The 15,929-nt window shown below is 37.6% G+C and overlaps 4 protein-coding genes across 4 annotated transcripts; all 4 read left to right on the forward strand.

Annotated features, from left to right (window-relative positions):
- Nucleotides 1-1,810: 1,810 nt before the first annotated feature.
- LOC136813344 (ribonuclease Y-like) lies at nucleotides 1,811-2,167 on the forward strand. Its single transcript, XM_067069856.1, has one exon. The coding sequence runs from the start codon at nucleotides 1,811-1,813 to the stop codon at nucleotides 2,165-2,167; it is 357 nt and encodes a 118-aa protein (XP_066925957.1).
- An 88-nt stretch (nucleotides 2,168-2,255) lies between these two features.
- Nucleotides 2,256-3,524, forward strand: LOC136813345 (uncharacterized). The gene is made up of 2 exons (XM_067069857.1): nucleotides 2,256-2,336; nucleotides 2,481-3,524. The coding sequence occupies exons 1-2, from the start codon at nucleotides 2,256-2,258 to the stop codon at nucleotides 3,522-3,524; spliced, it is 1,125 nt and encodes a 374-aa protein (XP_066925958.1).
- A 618-nt stretch (nucleotides 3,525-4,142) lies between these two features.
- LOC136813452 (uncharacterized) lies at nucleotides 4,143-7,917 on the forward strand. The gene has a single exon (XM_067069973.1). The coding sequence runs from the start codon at nucleotides 4,155-4,157 to the stop codon at nucleotides 7,464-7,466; it is 3,312 nt and encodes a 1,103-aa protein (XP_066926074.1). The 5' UTR covers nucleotides 4,143-4,154; the 3' UTR covers nucleotides 7,467-7,917.
- Nucleotides 7,918-9,054: 1,137 nt separating this feature from the next.
- On the forward strand, nucleotides 9,055-13,909 carry LOC136813453 (uncharacterized). Its single transcript, XM_067069974.1, has 5 exons — nucleotides 9,055-9,689; nucleotides 9,960-10,094; nucleotides 11,297-11,489; nucleotides 12,329-12,457; nucleotides 13,357-13,909. Exons 1-5 carry the CDS (start codon nucleotides 9,077-9,079, stop codon nucleotides 13,526-13,528), a joined length of 1,242 nt encoding a protein of 413 aa, XP_066926075.1. The 5' UTR covers nucleotides 9,055-9,076; the 3' UTR covers nucleotides 13,529-13,909.
- Nucleotides 13,910-15,929: the final 2,020 nt, after the last annotated feature.

Here is a 15,929-nt window from a genome sequence, read left to right on the forward strand (position 1 = left end):
AAATCTTACAGTCTTAAGAAAGTTAACATTTTAAGATTCAGTAAACATTTCTTATTCTCTTTTGAACTTTTAAAAGCGAACTTTACAAAATTGTAATAAAAAATTTACACTTGCTTGGTCAACTATTGTTTACCCTTTTTTTATAAACATAGGGGTATTTTTTACAAGTCTCTTAATGCTATATATTAGACTTATAATTATGTTATTTCATTATAGGTATTTGAGGGCCGCACGTACGGTAGATTATTTACCTTGAGTGCACCCCCGATCCATTCACTTTAGGTTTGCATTAATCTTTGTTGTTCAATATTATTGCTTCAATATTATACACCGTTGAAAAGATAACTCATTTAATTTTTGAGGAAAATGAAGATCGAAAATGAAGAAGAAAAAACTTAGCTTTTTATCCTTTAGAGCTAGAAACTTCATTTTTGGTACAGACTTTGAAACCTCCCCGCAGATACACAATGTTGTTTCAACGTTCATCTAAAGTTATATGGATGTTGTGAATATTAGATAAACGTTGAAGCGACGTTGTGTGTCAGCTGGGCTCCCTATTTTAGATATATTTTTCACAACAAATTATTACATAGAAAATTATAGGCCTCAGAAAACAGCTCGTTGGAGTGAAAAAAAAACAGCTTTTTTGACTTCAACGAGCTACCTTCTAGAGACTTTAAAACTTTGATGAAAGGACTTTATCGGTAAAATAATTATATAGCTGAAATCAGGAGGCTTCAAAGTACTTCTGTAGCCCTTTAATTAGTAAGAAAAATAATTCTAAGACTTTGAAAATGAAGATGGGCTATTGAGGACCAGTTTATCAACTCTAGAGCGGTGTAATGTTTAATGAACGTGGTCTTTTCTTTCAGTATCTGCGTAGGCAAGGGAGAAAGCCTCTCCCAATTTTTGGAGGCTAGAGCCTAGGTTTAATGAAAGAAAAGGCAAAGAATCGACTTTTAAAGAGGTACAACCTTTGTTTACGCCGACAGAGAAAATTTTGATTTTCAACTTCAATCCCTCTCGTTTGGCTATTTCACCTTCGAATAATGGATTCTAGAAGATGGGGGACGAGTGTCGCGAACGCGATTTGAACATTTAAAGAACATTCTCGAAAAGAGAAGAAACGAAGAAACATTTCGAAATTTCTCGATACGTTGTTTATGACGTAAACTGAGCACGTTTGTACATTACATAAACTGAACTCAGCAATTCTCATTGTACATAAACGAGTTTGGCAAGTTTAAAAGCGCTAACTCATCGGACTTGAACGTGACGTAGAACACGTACTAAATCTTCATTATATTTGAACAATAGGTCTTTTATTTTGCTTTGTTTAGGATTTTCATTATATCAGCAGTTTTTGAAGTAGTATATAAGTAGGGAATATTTCTAGGGTATTTTAGAGTTAAATTTTAGTGATAAAGAAGATATACGCTATTCAAGCAATAAGGAACTCTCAATCAATTTAGGTTCCTAAAACATCGAATCATAGCCGCAATAATTACATGGTAGCAGAGGGTGGTTCAATTCGTTGTTTTATGGATTCAAGAGGAAAATCGCTTCAACAAGCGCAGAGGAAAACAAAGCAAGGATAAATTTTGTTATCGTGGGAGAAATTTCGTTAACAAATAAAGAGCCATATAATAAAGGAACATTTGGATTTATATAATTTATATAATTCAAGAAAGTTTGTCAAAAGGAGATATTAATTGGTACAGGAGAAACTTTCAAAAAAGAAACTTAAACAAGAGGAATATCTTTTATTACAAAGGATTAACAGGAGTAAACGAGAGAAACAATTGAAACTATGGCGTCGAAGAGAATCGAGACATCAAAACAGAGATTATTTGAGAAAATCGAAGAGGGAAAGAAATACCTCAAAGAAAAAGAGAACATTTACGAAGTTAATGAGCTTACCAGACTTAGAAATGCCGTAGCCAAGAAAAACGCACAATTTGAAAAGGACATTCAAGAGTACGAGAAATCCGAAAATAAAGATGAAGAGAAAGTCACCAAATACCAAGACTTTCAAGTCGAAGCTGAGGACATCTTGGATGATTTGGAACATTACATCGAGACTACCAAGGAGAAATTTGAGAGGGAGGAACGAGAGAAGATTCGCCAACTAGAGGCTGAGGAGAAAAAATCGCCAACTCGAAGCTGAGGAGAAAAATCGCCAACTCGAAGCTGAGGAAAAGAGACGAGAACAAGAATTTCAACTGGAGAAACTTCGTATCGAGTCTGAAGTTCAGATGGAGAAGTGTAAAGCCGACACAGCCACTGCGACCGCAACTGCAGCTTTAGAGAAAAAGAACACTGTGAAACAACAAACTGTTCGACTACCAAAGTTAGAGCTTAAAAGATTTAATGGACAGATATTGAAATGGCAAGCCTTCTGGGACAGTTTTGAGGCAACAATTGATAAGAATGACTCACTTAGCAGATAGATAGATAAATTGAACTATCTTCGCTCCCAGCTAGAAGGTACAGCTCTGAAATCGATCAATGGACTAGAGCTGACACAGACAAACTATAACGTTGCTATCGAAATTTTGAAGGAGAGATATGGAAATACGCAACTGATCATAGATAACCATTATACAAAGCTATCGGACTTGGGTGTTGCAACTGATAGAACCTATTCATTGAGATCAACTTTCGACACAATCGAACAACACCTAAGATCATTGGAAGCCCTAGGAGAACACATTGATCAAAGACAGAATATTACTCTAATCCGAAGAAAATTTCCAGAATCCGTCATCAAGCAGATCGAAATGCAAAAACCACCAGAAGAACCTTGGACTGTCGAGAACTTGAGAAAAACCCTACAGAGATATATTGCAGCAAACGAACTTGCAGCCCAACACGAGCCTAAAACAAATCATCATCAGGGCAACCGTCGACCCGACTACAGAGATGGAACCATGTTCTCCAACACCAGACAACGCACCTTGAAATGCATATTTTGTGGAAAGGGACATTGGAACGACGAGTGCAAAACTGTTCCAACCGTCAAGGAAAGAAAAGAGAAGTTGAAGGGGAAGTGCTTCATATGCTTAAAAAGCCACCAAGGAAGATGTAGGAGACAAAAACCGTGTTACCATTGCAAGAAAACTGACCATCATCGAAGTCTTTGCCCTACTCACGCCAAAAGGGAAACAGACAATGGGATGATCGCTGATGACGTGGAGATTGATGAGGACACCTTAATCGAAGAAGAAGGACTCTTATCCGCTGGCGAGAATGTCATTATGCAAACCGCATTGATCGAAGCTATGGATAGAGAAGAATCGACATCAGAAACCACCAGAGTTTTAATGGACACCGGCAGTAGCCGCACTTACATAACCCAGGAACTTGTTGAGAAACTGAAACTAGAAATTGAAGATAAAAAACCGATTGACTGTTTTTACCTTTGGCGGGAAAAAGCCAAAGGAAATGACTTCACCCGTTGTCACCATTGTGTTGAAGTCAAAGGATGGAAACATTCTCCAAGTAAAAGCCAACGTTGTGCCTAAGATTTGTGCACAGATCAATCGTCATCCCGTTCATCTTGAAGACAAAATGAAATTTCAAAGAACTTTCAGACTAGCAGACACCTTACCTACAAGCCGCGAAGCTTCAACCATCGGTATTTTGATTGGAAATGACTATTATAACGATGTCATGACAGGAGAAAGGAAACAAGTCCAGGAGGGATTATTCGTATTGAAATCAAAATTTGGATGGGTGATATCCGGACGCACCAAAAGTAAAGACAAGCATCACTCCGAGAGCACCTTGTTTGTGATGACCCATACATCAAGCAACATCCTATCGGAAATCCAACAAGCTACAATCACAGACAAATCACAACCGACACCTCCCAACCTTGAGGACTTTTGGAACCTGGAGACAATCGGAATCAAACCAGACGAACCAGACAACACAGACGAAATCGCCACAGAGATGTTCAACGAAACAGTTACAAAGGAAGGTCAACGATACTTTGTCAGCTGGCCGTGGAGAGATGAGGATCACGATTTATTACCAGAGAATTATGAACTGTCCCTAGGCAGACTGAAATCCCTAACAAAAACGTCTAGAAAAGGATCCAGACCTTCTCAGGCGATATGACGAAATTATTCCAGACACAAGTTGAAAAGGGAATGGTCGAGAAAGTAGATGTTTCTGAAATGAACAATGCTAACAGGAAACATTACATTCCCCACCACGTCGTTGTCAAGCCAGACAGTACAACGACAAAGCTGAGAATCGTTTACGATGCATCTGCCAAAACACGAAAGGACAACAAGAGCTTGAATGAGTGTCTTTACAGAGGACCAGTCATCATGGAAGACTTGTGTGGACTGCTCATGAGATTCAGAACAAAGAAGATTGGAATTGTATCAGACATCGAAAAAGCATTCCTGCAGATCGGCATCCAAGAGGATCAACGAGATGTAACAAGATTTTTATGGCTGAAGGATGTCACCAAACCAGTCTCCAACGACAACTTGATGGTATACCGATTTGCAAGAGTACCATTTGGCATTATTTCAAGTCCATTTCTTCTTGGTGCCACGATCCAACATCACATCGAGAAGTCAAACACACCAATAGCACAGAAGATCAAGGACAACATCTACGTTGACAACATCATCACAGGGGCCAACAACACGGGCGAAGCCGTCGAATTGTACAAGAATGCAAAGGAATTATTCAAAGATGCTTCAATGAATTTACGAGAATGGTTGACAAGCTCAAAGGAGGTCAACAGCCTGATCAAACAGGAAGATCGCATTGAAACCACGACCGCTAAAGTGCTTGGACTCAACTGGAACACGGAAGATGACGAGCTATCAATCTCAACAAAGAAATGCTACTTAGCCGAACAAGCCACAACTAAACGAGAAGTCCTGGCAGCTATCGCATCAATATACGACCCCCTCGGAATGATGAGCCCAGCAATCATCAAGCTGAAGATTTTCCTACAATCACTTTGGAAGAAGGACATGGACTGGGATGACCCATTGACAAAGGAAGACAGAGAAACGTGGCTGGATCTGACCAAAGAATTGAATGACCTGGCATCAATACAGTTTCCACGATTCATTGGAAATCAGAAGCAGCAATTACTTGGATTCTGCGATGCATCAAAGAAAGCATATGCTGCGGCAATCTACCTTCGAACAGAGATTGATGGTACACCCAACGTCAACTTGGTTTTTGCCAAAACTAGAAACGCACCAAAGGAGAAGAATGTCAAACCAAAGAAGACAAAGAAAGGCAAAACCAAAGCAAAGAAGACAAAGGATGAGATGACTATCCCAAGACTGGAACTAATGTCAGCTCTAATCGCCACAAGGGCACTACGTTTCATTGCGAAGGAACTTGGACTTGACAACAAACAGATGACACTATGGGCTGATTCAAAATGTGTTCTTGATTGGTTGAAGCAGAAAGATAACAAAGATGTATTCGTAAGAAACAGAGTCAACGAAATCATCAAAGAGAATGACATCAGCTTCAGATACGTCAACACTAAACACAACCCAGCCGACATCCCAACCAAAGGAATGAGTACTGAGGAGCTGAAGAAAAGTAAATTGTGGTGGCATGGACCAGAATGGCTGAAGAAGGAACCCAATCAATGGCCAACCTGGGATGTGGATCAAATCAACAAAGAATCAATCAAACGGACACTGGAAACAAAAGACAAAGGATCTAACGTTATCTACGAGACATCCATTCCAGCCACTACAGCCAACGCAGAGCCAGAAGATGCCATACAAACACCATTCGGAATGAAAGTTGAGAATCATTCCTCATTCAACAAAGTTCTCCGCATCACAGCATACGCCAACCGTTTTCAACTCAAGATAAAAAGGATGGTTACCACAAAAGGAGATTTGACAGCAGAGGAGATCGCATCAGCAAAGCTGCAATGGATCAAATATTTACAGATTAAACACTACTTGACGACAACCAAAGGAAAAGTCACAATGAATAAGAAGACAGCAACCAACCCACTCAACCTACAACTGGACGCAAATGGTATCATCAGATGTCACAGTCGACTATCAAACGCTGATTGGCCACTAGAGATGATCCATCCAATACTTCTACCAAGAGGAGAAAGATTTGTTCAATTGATGATAGAGGATACACACAAAAGACTGTTCCACTCCGGAGTCAACCACACACTTGCAGAGATGAGGAAACAATACTGGATCCCACAAGGACGAGCTGAAATTAAACACGTATTGAGGCGCTGCAAAATCTGCCGAAAACACCAAGGAGGACCATACAAGATGCCGGATATGTCACCTTACCCAAGGAGCAAGCTGACAAGATCAACACCATTTAAAACCACTGGACTTGACTACTTCGGACCGTTAAAAGTAAAACAAGCAGACGGTTCAACACAGAAAGTCTGGGTGTGTCTCTTCACCTGCGTCGTGGTGAGGGCCAGTCACCTGGAAATTGTCAACGACATGACAGCCGAAGAATTCATCATGGCACTTCGTCGATTCATTGCAAGAAGAGGAAAGCCAAGCCATATAATTTCAGACAATGCAGCACAATTCAAATTAGCTAGTTCTACAATCGACTTGGCGTGGATCAAAGTCATCAACGATGAAGCAGTGACGTCATACTTAGCCAACGAGGGAATCAAATGGTCATTCATCATCGAACTATCACCATGGATGGGCGGATTTTACGAAAGAATGGTGGGAAGCAGCAAGATGGCACTGAAGAAGGCAATTGGGCAAAAACTTCTCACACCAACGCAACTACAGACTTATCTGACAGAAACAGAAGCTATATTGAACACACGACCATTGGTATACATTGGAGAAGATTTGAATGATGGAACTACAATCACCCCATCACACTTTCTGTCACCCAACACTAAGACAGGAACACCAACACTTGAGGACCAAGACGAAATCAATGATCCAACATACGTCGAGGGAAGAATGGAATCAAAGGAAATACTTCTGGACACTTGGAAACGAGGACAACGGATGTTAGAAACATTCTGGAAGATTTGGAAGAACGACTACCTTCTAAATCTCCGTGAACGAACAAAGTCTCGTCTATCATCACCACGAATTCAAGCACACGAGAAACCGAACGTTGGAGATATCGTCCAACTCAAAGATGACACACCAAGAGGATCTTGGAAACTTGGAAGAATCACTGGATTAATCACCAGCACAGACGGAAAGATCAGAGCAGCAAAGGTACTACTTGCGACAAAAAATACCGTCAACCGTTCGCTAAATCTACTTTACCCCTTGGAATGTGAGAATGATTTTAAAGTCGAGGACGATTTAACCACGGGTGACATTGACGATAATCAAGATGTCAAACAAGCAAACGAAAAGGAGATTCAACCTAAACAACGCTCAACCAGACGAGCAGCATTGGAAGCTCGTGATAGAATTTACGGACAAAATTTAACTGACGAATGAATCGTTATTATTTGCCGTCGGGAATGTCGCGAACGCGATTTGAACATTTAAAGAACATTCTCGAAAAGAGAAGAAACGAAGAAACATTTCGAAATTTCTCGATACGTTGTTTATGACGTAAACTGAGCACGTTTGTACATTACATAAACTGAACTCAGCAATTCTCATTGTACATAAACGAGTTTGGCAAGTTTAAAAGCGCTAACTCATCGGACTTGAACGTGACGTAGAACACGTACTAAATCTTCATTATATTTGAACAATAGGTCTTTTATTTTGCTTTGTTTAGGATTTTCATTATATCAGCAGTTTTTGAAGTAGTATATAAGTAGGGAATATTTCTAGGGTATTTTAGAGTTAAATTTTAGTGATAAAGAAGATATACGCTATTCAAGCAATAAGGAACTCTCAATCAATTTAGGTTCCTAAAACATCGAATCATAGCCGCAATAATTACAACGAGAAGATTATAATGGGTTAAGTTAAAATCAGGACAATTTTAGCTTTCTCAATGAGGCCATTTCTTAAGTACAACATTTGAGTGATTTGTTCATTGGGGCGAAAAAATAGGCCATTTTTGTTAGAATTTTTCATTGGGGTGGATCCAACTGAGTCACAGAGGGCGGGATATATGTAAAAGTAATAAAGGAATTTTTTCCACGATGCAAGAGTGAAGGTGAAAAACTAAATTTTGATATCCTGGAGAATGGTGGGCTGAGGGCTGAGATAAAAGGGGCGGCGCTGAGGGGGAGAGATTTTTTATTGACGTGATCATATGCAAAATACAACGATTTTACACGTGTTTTTTTATAAGGAACACGTTTAAGGAACTTGAGGCTGCAAAATACAACTATTTTACGATTTCAATTTTACGGTTATGTAAAGCTCACTACTGTTGAGCAAGGAACCCAGAAATTGGGGAGGAGAAGAGATTAGGTGTATTAATTGAGGGACCCCTCAGGATGCTATTGGATGGTGCTTGACGTAAAGGATTAATCTTTCAAGGCAAACGTTCATTCAGTGGAAAATGTTAGTAATGCGTAAGACAGAATGTTTTCAATACACTTTCTAAATTACAACACTATATAAATAGATAGTCACACATTGATCCTCCTAAATTATGAAACTGAAAATGTATGAGTCCATGAAATGGTCACTTGGCAATGAGTAAATATTCTAAATTATTTAAATTACAAATATGACCAAAATAAGCAATTTATAAATAAGTTACGAATAGTTATTTTATTTCTGACGACTAATCTTTACCACAAAATTTACCACGAAATTTGAAAATTTTGAAACCTGTTCTTTATAGGAAAATTTGACGCTGCAGAGTAGAGATAAGAAAACAAATAAAATGAAAACAATACGGCACTGTATTTCCAGGTTATGTTTAGAGGTCGTCAGTACTTCCAAAGAACAGACAGGGAAAATACTTAGGATACTAAGTCTCAAATATCCACGAAATATATTCAATAGTTATATTCTTATAAAAAGTTATATTGAAATCAAAACAATGGAAGAAAAAAATGAATACTAGAAAAAGTGAAGAATAATGATGACCTTTGATAAAAAAAAAACATTTCAGAACTTTTGATTGCAATGGTAATATGTCGTGCTCAAAAACAGTCTTTGTTTTCTATCTTTTAATAACTGCATCGACGGCTTCCAATATATTACGCTTACCAAAATACAACAAAGCCAAATTCATTTTAAAGCACAACAACAAAGCGCACGCCACTTCACCGTACAAAACAGAACCGGTACGCAATTTATACAAATGTCTCGATAAATGTACTTACGACACACAATGCAAATCTGTCAATTTTGATGAACGCAACCCAAACTCCACGCAATGTCAGTATGTCGCTCAAGATCGGAACGACTTGGATAGTTACGTGGACGCACCTGGGATACGACATTACGATACTGGTCGGACAACCTTAACTAAATGGGTGATGACATCTTACACTAGTTTTTGCGTGGTGCCAGAAACATACTCATGTGACGTCACATCTGCAAACCAGAAACTAATGATAACCAGTTCGACAACACATTGTGAAGCCGAGTATGCATATTTTGATTATGACATTGAATACGGCATACTTTACCATCATTGCTCAGGACGCGAAATAGGTTACACTGGTGATTACATCACCTTCGTCCCACAAAGCAAAGCCAACAAACTCACAAATTTCTATTGGGCATGGGTTAGAGATTGGAGTAAGTATCTCATCTATTCTCAGCTGCCGTTCTACTTTTTCGTAAGGACGTAAGGAAAATTACAAACAGGGTTCTGGAAAGCCTTCTGGTTACTTTCCTTTTTTATTCTAAAAAGAAAATCCAGCACTGGTTCTTGTGGTCGTATATTTAAGTATTGTTTAGATTTTAAATTAAAGAGTTCTATAACTGAGAAATTGAAAATTTCTGAGATTTTAAATCACTGTAGACCGACGTTTTGAGTGACATACAAACATTGATATTTCTTTGCAGAGAGTTTTTTAACCAAAAGCACTCACTGTATAAGGGTCGATTCGATCTCGAATGGATTCCATCTGATGAAGAAAGATAACGAAGAATGCGAAACCACATCTGCGTACTTCAAGTTCACTTTCCCCTCCTTACCAGGTATTAATGCTTTACTACTTAAGGGCTCTGACCATAGTGAAATTGTAATATTTGCCACTTACAAAGTTTAAATTTCTACTTGATGTAGCACACAAAACTATGGCATGTTATACATATTCTGTTAGACCAATTATCCGTGAGTCTGAAAATTTAAGAATCACAATGAGAAAATTTGATGAAGAATAAAATGAAGATTTTTGCGAAGAAGAGTATTTCACCTTTGAAGAGCTTAGTTTTGGCGAAGAAAAAACATTTTGAATCTTTTATCGAACTAAAATTATTTTTTCGGAAAATATTTCTAAAAGCTTATTTGCTTCAAAATCTTAAAAATAGTGCTTTTTGACCAATTTTCCATCCAAATTTTTCATAGAAAAACAGCCATAACTTTTGATGCATTAAGGCGAGGCCAAATTAATTTTACGGACAGTTTGAAAAGGTTTTAAAACAAAAAGGTTAATTACCCATTAAAACTTAGTATTTTTTATAAAAGAAAGTTAAAAGTGTTAAAGAATCTAAAACATAACTTTTATGTTCAGATACTAAAATCAATTTTCTGACTATGGTCAGAGCCCTTAAGTAATCATCTTCAGTCGCGTAAATCTTCTTTGAAAATGTGAAGTTTAATTTCGGCAGAATTTTAATCAACCATTTATAATATCTAACGCTATCATATGTGCGCATTGACCTCAGTTTGATATGGTTTGATAGCGTTTTACTAAACTGAGGACTGGAGTGAGATTCAATTTCCAGTGTGGACTGAATATCTCCTCGATCGGTAAAGCAGTTGCGCTAGTAATGCCAAAGTCATGAGTTCAAATCTCACTTCAGTCCTCAGTTTAGTAGTTCGCTACGAAACTGAGGTCAATGTAAACATATATACGTGTTGGCACAAATGATTTTTTTAATTTTTTCTGTCATTAAGGCACGCGTAACAAAACAACGATAATGGTGAAAATATTGAATTAAACAATTATTAATTTAAATACACCTTTTCGACCATAGCCGCAAATTGCCGCGTGAGCAGTTTTCTGTTTACTTTATCCCACTAAAACCGTCGCAGTCCTTTTTTCACACCTATAGATAATAGGAAAATGTGTCAAAAACGGATTAGATTGAGTTTAGTGGGATAATTAAATAATTGAGGGGCACCCGCCTGAACGCACGACTACGGTCGAAAAGGTGTATCAACATTTAATTTACAGCCCCTTCCAAAGTTTGGACAACAGTTTTTGAAAGCACCTCGACATCTGCAGATTTTTGGTCAATTACGTCAGCATCAAGCTATCCAAATAGCTACACCCATTCAGGATACATGGATGATTTTACAATCATCGCTTCATATAAAGATTACGCTGCTATTCGAATGCAAACATACTTTGTGGCTCCCAAGACAGGGTATGTTAAAGAAGAGTCAGCCGGATAAAATTGCTTCGACATCTTTTGTTCATTAAATCGGAAGTTTTCAGATAAAATTAGTTTTAGAATTGACTTTCGAGGTACGAAAACTTAAAAGAATAACAATGATTCGTTCGTCAAGTTCATCTTAGGTGCCTTTTGTTCTTTTAATTTAGTTTTTAATAAATTATTGGATTAAGAACAAAACACCCAAAGCACCTTTAATAATGAACCTTTCTTAAGAGCATGTAACTTTATGGTATTACACGATCAAACACAATATAAACAATGATCAGGCCGTACTTTTATGACAACCTTACATCCATGATCATTCGGAATATTTCTCTTCAAGAAAAACGTGATTAAATATACATAACATAGCAAAAATATATGGGTGGGAATCCACCAGGGGGGATTTTTCTGGGTGGAAATTTTCCAGGTGGGAATTCACCAGAGGAGTGTTCAGTGGGTGGGAAGGGTGATATTGATTCCGGGAATCATATATCGCCATGCTATGATTTCTTATTCTATATACTGATGGCGAAATATATAGCATGTTATGGGCCGAGAGTTTAAATTTCCCAGATCCTAATAACGGTCGAAAACATACCCAACCAAATTTTGTTATTCTTTTACTGGTCACACTTTCTCAGAGAAAGCGCAACTTCCGAAATTTGGTTTTTGTTTTAGTAAGTGAGGACAGCGCTAAATTCGAATTTCCCACTGTATATTTTTTGAGGCAGATTTGTGCCTCACAGGTCATACCTCAGATACATTAGATTATAAAAATATACAGGACAGCTCTCCTGTCTAATACATTCAATGTTGTTTCTATTTAGATATTATACATTTAATGTTGCTTGTAACGAGCAATGCATTTTATACCACGGTGAAACAGAAAGTACAAAGCAACTCATCGTCCAACAAACTACCTATGGACATTGGGTCAATTATGCAGAATGGCTAAAGTAGGTTCCATATTTTTATCTCCCCTGTTGTTTTTTAAGAATTGCACTAATAAGCATATCTATGCTCAGATATGGCAAAAAATTTAAGCATATGCTAACGGCCAACATTTTCCAGTTTTTGCTCTTTTTGGCTGGGATTTTACGGCTTTTCAGAATTTCTCTAAAATTTTGCTTGGGATATAAGCATCCTACATCCTACTATTTTCAAACGCTCTATCTAAGTATCTCCGTTCCAGTTTTTCGATTTTTGTATGCTTATGAAAAAAGTTTACACTCTATACTGAAAGTTTGCAAGAGCTGTGTGGTGTGGTGGGTTGAATCTTTACACCGTATCCAACAGCTTTCTCTCTATGAGGGTTTCCTTTAATTCTAACAAAATGATATCTGAATCCTATCACCCTTACTGGCGTTATTTTTGGGCTCGTGACGTAATAAGGGCCGGCGTATAAAGGGCCAGATTTTGCAATTTTAACCAAAGTGGAGTTAATTTTTTATCATTATTTTTCAATTTAAAGGATTTTAGGTATGATTCGAAGACACAAATTATCTATTGTTTTACTCCATATTTAAAAAAAACTTCAGTGAAATATTTAATATATTTAAAAACCAGTGATTTTCGATGGAATTTTTAACAGTTTACTACTGTAAAATGACATTTTAATGTAAATTTTAGTCAATATTTACTAATTTAAAGCACAAGTAGCCATTTTTACAAATTTTGGCGTTATTAACGGCCCTCATTGGCGTAAGCCCAAAATTAGGCTGTGGCATAATAAGGGCCGGCGCAAAAGGGGCCAGCGTTAAATTAGGGCCGGAGTAAAAATGGCCGATAAAACCAGTTTTACGAAAAAAGAAAATTCCGCTAATACAAAAATGACATTCTATATTTTCTCTGATAGGTATCCCGCAGAACAACAATCAGCAGGAATATACATGGAGGAAGGACGTGACTATTACATGGAAGGCCTTTATCGTGAGACAGGAGGAAAAAGCCTGATGAACGTTGCATTTAGAGCACCAGGGTTTGATGTTTTTCGAATAGTATCTTACAGATATCTTAAGAAGTACTGATGAATATCTCATATACAAACTTTATCCTACGAAAAAACTTTAAAAAGAGCATTCTGCTGAAATTTACTAAAAACTTAAGAACAAATTGAGAACAATCCCAGTCGCAGATTTTAAAAATCACTATAGAAATATTTTTATCATATAAATATTGAAACTTAATTAAAAACAACCTAAGGTTATTTAACAGAACATTAAAAAAAAAACTAAGAGGAGCCAAGGCTTAGACAAAATCTTCAATAGCAACGTTACTATTTGCAATAAAAGTTGCAAGTTAACAATGGGTTGCATCCAGATTATAAAACATGTGATATAAATTTTTAAGCACCACGTATGCACTGTAAATACTTTGTCACGCTATTTATCTTCGAAATATATAAATTATTAATAAAAGAAAGTATATTAGCCCTTTCCATACAAATATACCGGATTCTTCAAACCCCACTGGGACACAAAGACAGTAAGGAATCAACCATTTTAACCTATTGTGTATCCTTAACCAAAATTTGGAAATTTTGTTTGGAAATATTTTTTATCCAATTGAACAATTGAGTTGGCATCTTTGGAGAAACTTTCGGTATCATATTGATGATGTCGCTCAACTTTTTGCTCTTTCTTTCTTTTGCACAAACTTTGTGAGGCAACTTCATGTGGTATGTACTTTCGGGGTGCAAGATCAATCTTTGCCATGTGTTTTACAGGCCCACCAAACGTTATCCTGTTTACCTCGATAAGCCCTGGGTTTCAGTATCCGAGGATTGAAAAATGCTTTTAACTTGAAACTTTGACCATTCAGTTTTAGGTTTTTATAACAGAAACTTGCTGTAAAATTACAGCAAAATCTGTGTATTCTGCTGAAAGTGATCATTTCACAAAAAAAAAACGGATCGGTCTGCAGAATTTTACACAAATGGTCAATATCTATCGCTGGTGAAAGCTTTCGAGCCAAAAGCTCCAGCAATACCTAAGTTTTAGTGTTGGCTCACTTGTATTTTACAGACCGATCTGCAAAATACTCACATTAACCTCTTTTATTTTACAAATTACTTTAATGGGATAAATTTTCGCGGATTTCGTGGATTTGGGTGTCATCCGCGAAAATAAGTCCCATTGGAAATTTGAAAAAAGCCCATCCGCGAAAATTAGTTTCCGCGAAAAATTTGAATTTTTTTTGCAATCCGCGAAATTTCTATTTTTATCGTTTTTTATTTTTTTTCTACATGAGGCAACCCTCGAAAAAGGTCAAATCCTCGATATGCTTGCTAGCAAAAAATCGTTTTCCTCAAAATTTTCATCACAAATTTACAAACTTGGAAGAGGTATTGGAAAATTTTTTATCTAAAGTTATCGCTTATTGTTAAAAGCTTTTCAATGCAAGAGGGTAATCCAACTGGCTTGAAATTAAACATTTAAAAGGATATGTAAGATTTTTTCCCAAATAGGCTGTGAAAATTTAGCTCCGCACCATGGAAGTTCAAATTCAACTTTTGATAGTTGTAACAGTGCCGTAGGAAGCATTTTCATATTGGGGGGGGGGACTGAAGTTTAGTGACACCGCGAGGGCCAGCCATGGTTTGGCCCGAGCTCAACCGCGAAAATTTATCCCATTAAAGTAGCCTTCAGAAGGATCAGACGAGCCAATAAGTCAAAGCGAAATTCTTGCCCAAATCGAAATGTTGGCCGGAAAATTAAATTTTTTACGTAAAAACATACGATGCATTCGTCTGTTAAATGGATACAGTAAATACGGGAAAATATACCGTGTGCATGCTTTGCAGCCGTGATTGGCGGTTTTCGGTAGAGTTTGCAATAAATGAATTTATCTAATATTCCGATGGCGGATTGGCGGCCGCCCACGCTAAAGCTCTAAAGGAGTGGATCAATTTCCCATCATAGAGGAATGATATTCGGCCTTTGATGTGACGCATCCCCAATCGGGTTCAACTACCCTTGTTTGTAAAGCTGAAAATATTTCGGTTGGAACCCACCAATCCACGAAAATCCCCAGACCTCCTTCTAGTGCAAAATCCTTGACGCGTTCTAGCAAGATTCTGTAATCCAATCCTTCCAGATGTTGAACATTTTTCCGACCTTCAGAGCTTCAGCTTGTCGAAAGAAAATTTCTATAACGAGTGCCAGATAACAACTACTCTCGGGTACCTAATAGCCGGGGGGCCCGCTAATTACCCATGGCATTCTTATTCCAACCCCCCCCCCCAGTTATTGAGTTTTGGGAATTTTTTTTTGAAAGTTCCCTCTTTTGCCCTAATTTTGCTGTATTAACCTCCTTTTCGAACATTTTCCACCCAGGACATTTTTATTCCAACCCCCTCCGCTTATTAGATTTTTAGATTTTTTCCAACCCCCCTGCTTATTCCAAACCCCCCGGCTATTAGGTACCCGA

This window comes from Clytia hemisphaerica, unplaced genomic scaffold, assembly GCF_902728285.1.
Source record: "Clytia hemisphaerica strain Z4C2 unplaced genomic scaffold, Clytia hemisphaerica genome assembly, whole genome shotgun sequence".
Classification (NCBI taxonomy): Eukaryota; Metazoa; Cnidaria; class Hydrozoa; order Leptothecata; family Clytiidae; genus Clytia; species Clytia hemisphaerica.

Coding starts and splice junctions, on each gene's coding strand:
- LOC136813344 (XM_067069856.1), top strand. CDS start 1,811: ATGGCGTCGAAGAGAATCGAGACATCAAAACAGAGATTATTTGAGAAA.
- LOC136813345 (XM_067069857.1), top strand. CDS start 2,256: ATGGAGAAGTGTAAAGCCGACACAGCCACTGCGACCGCAACTGCAGCT. Junction 2,337..2,480: donor ACACTGTGAAACAACAAACT/GTTCGACTACCA, acceptor CTTCGCTCCCAG/CTAGAAGGTACAGCTCTGAA.
- LOC136813452 (XM_067069973.1), top strand. CDS start 4,155: ATGGTCGAGAAAGTAGATGTTTCTGAAATGAACAATGCTAACAGGAAA.
- LOC136813453 (XM_067069974.1), top strand. CDS start 9,077: ATGTCGTGCTCAAAAACAGTCTTTGTTTTCTATCTTTTAATAACTGCA. Junction 10,095..11,296: donor CACTTTCCCCTCCTTACCAG/GTATTAATGCTT, acceptor TTTAATTTACAG/CCCCTTCCAAAGTTTGGACA. Junction 11,490..12,328: donor TTTGTGGCTCCCAAGACAGG/GTATGTTAAAGA, acceptor GTTTCTATTTAG/ATATTATACATTTAATGTTG.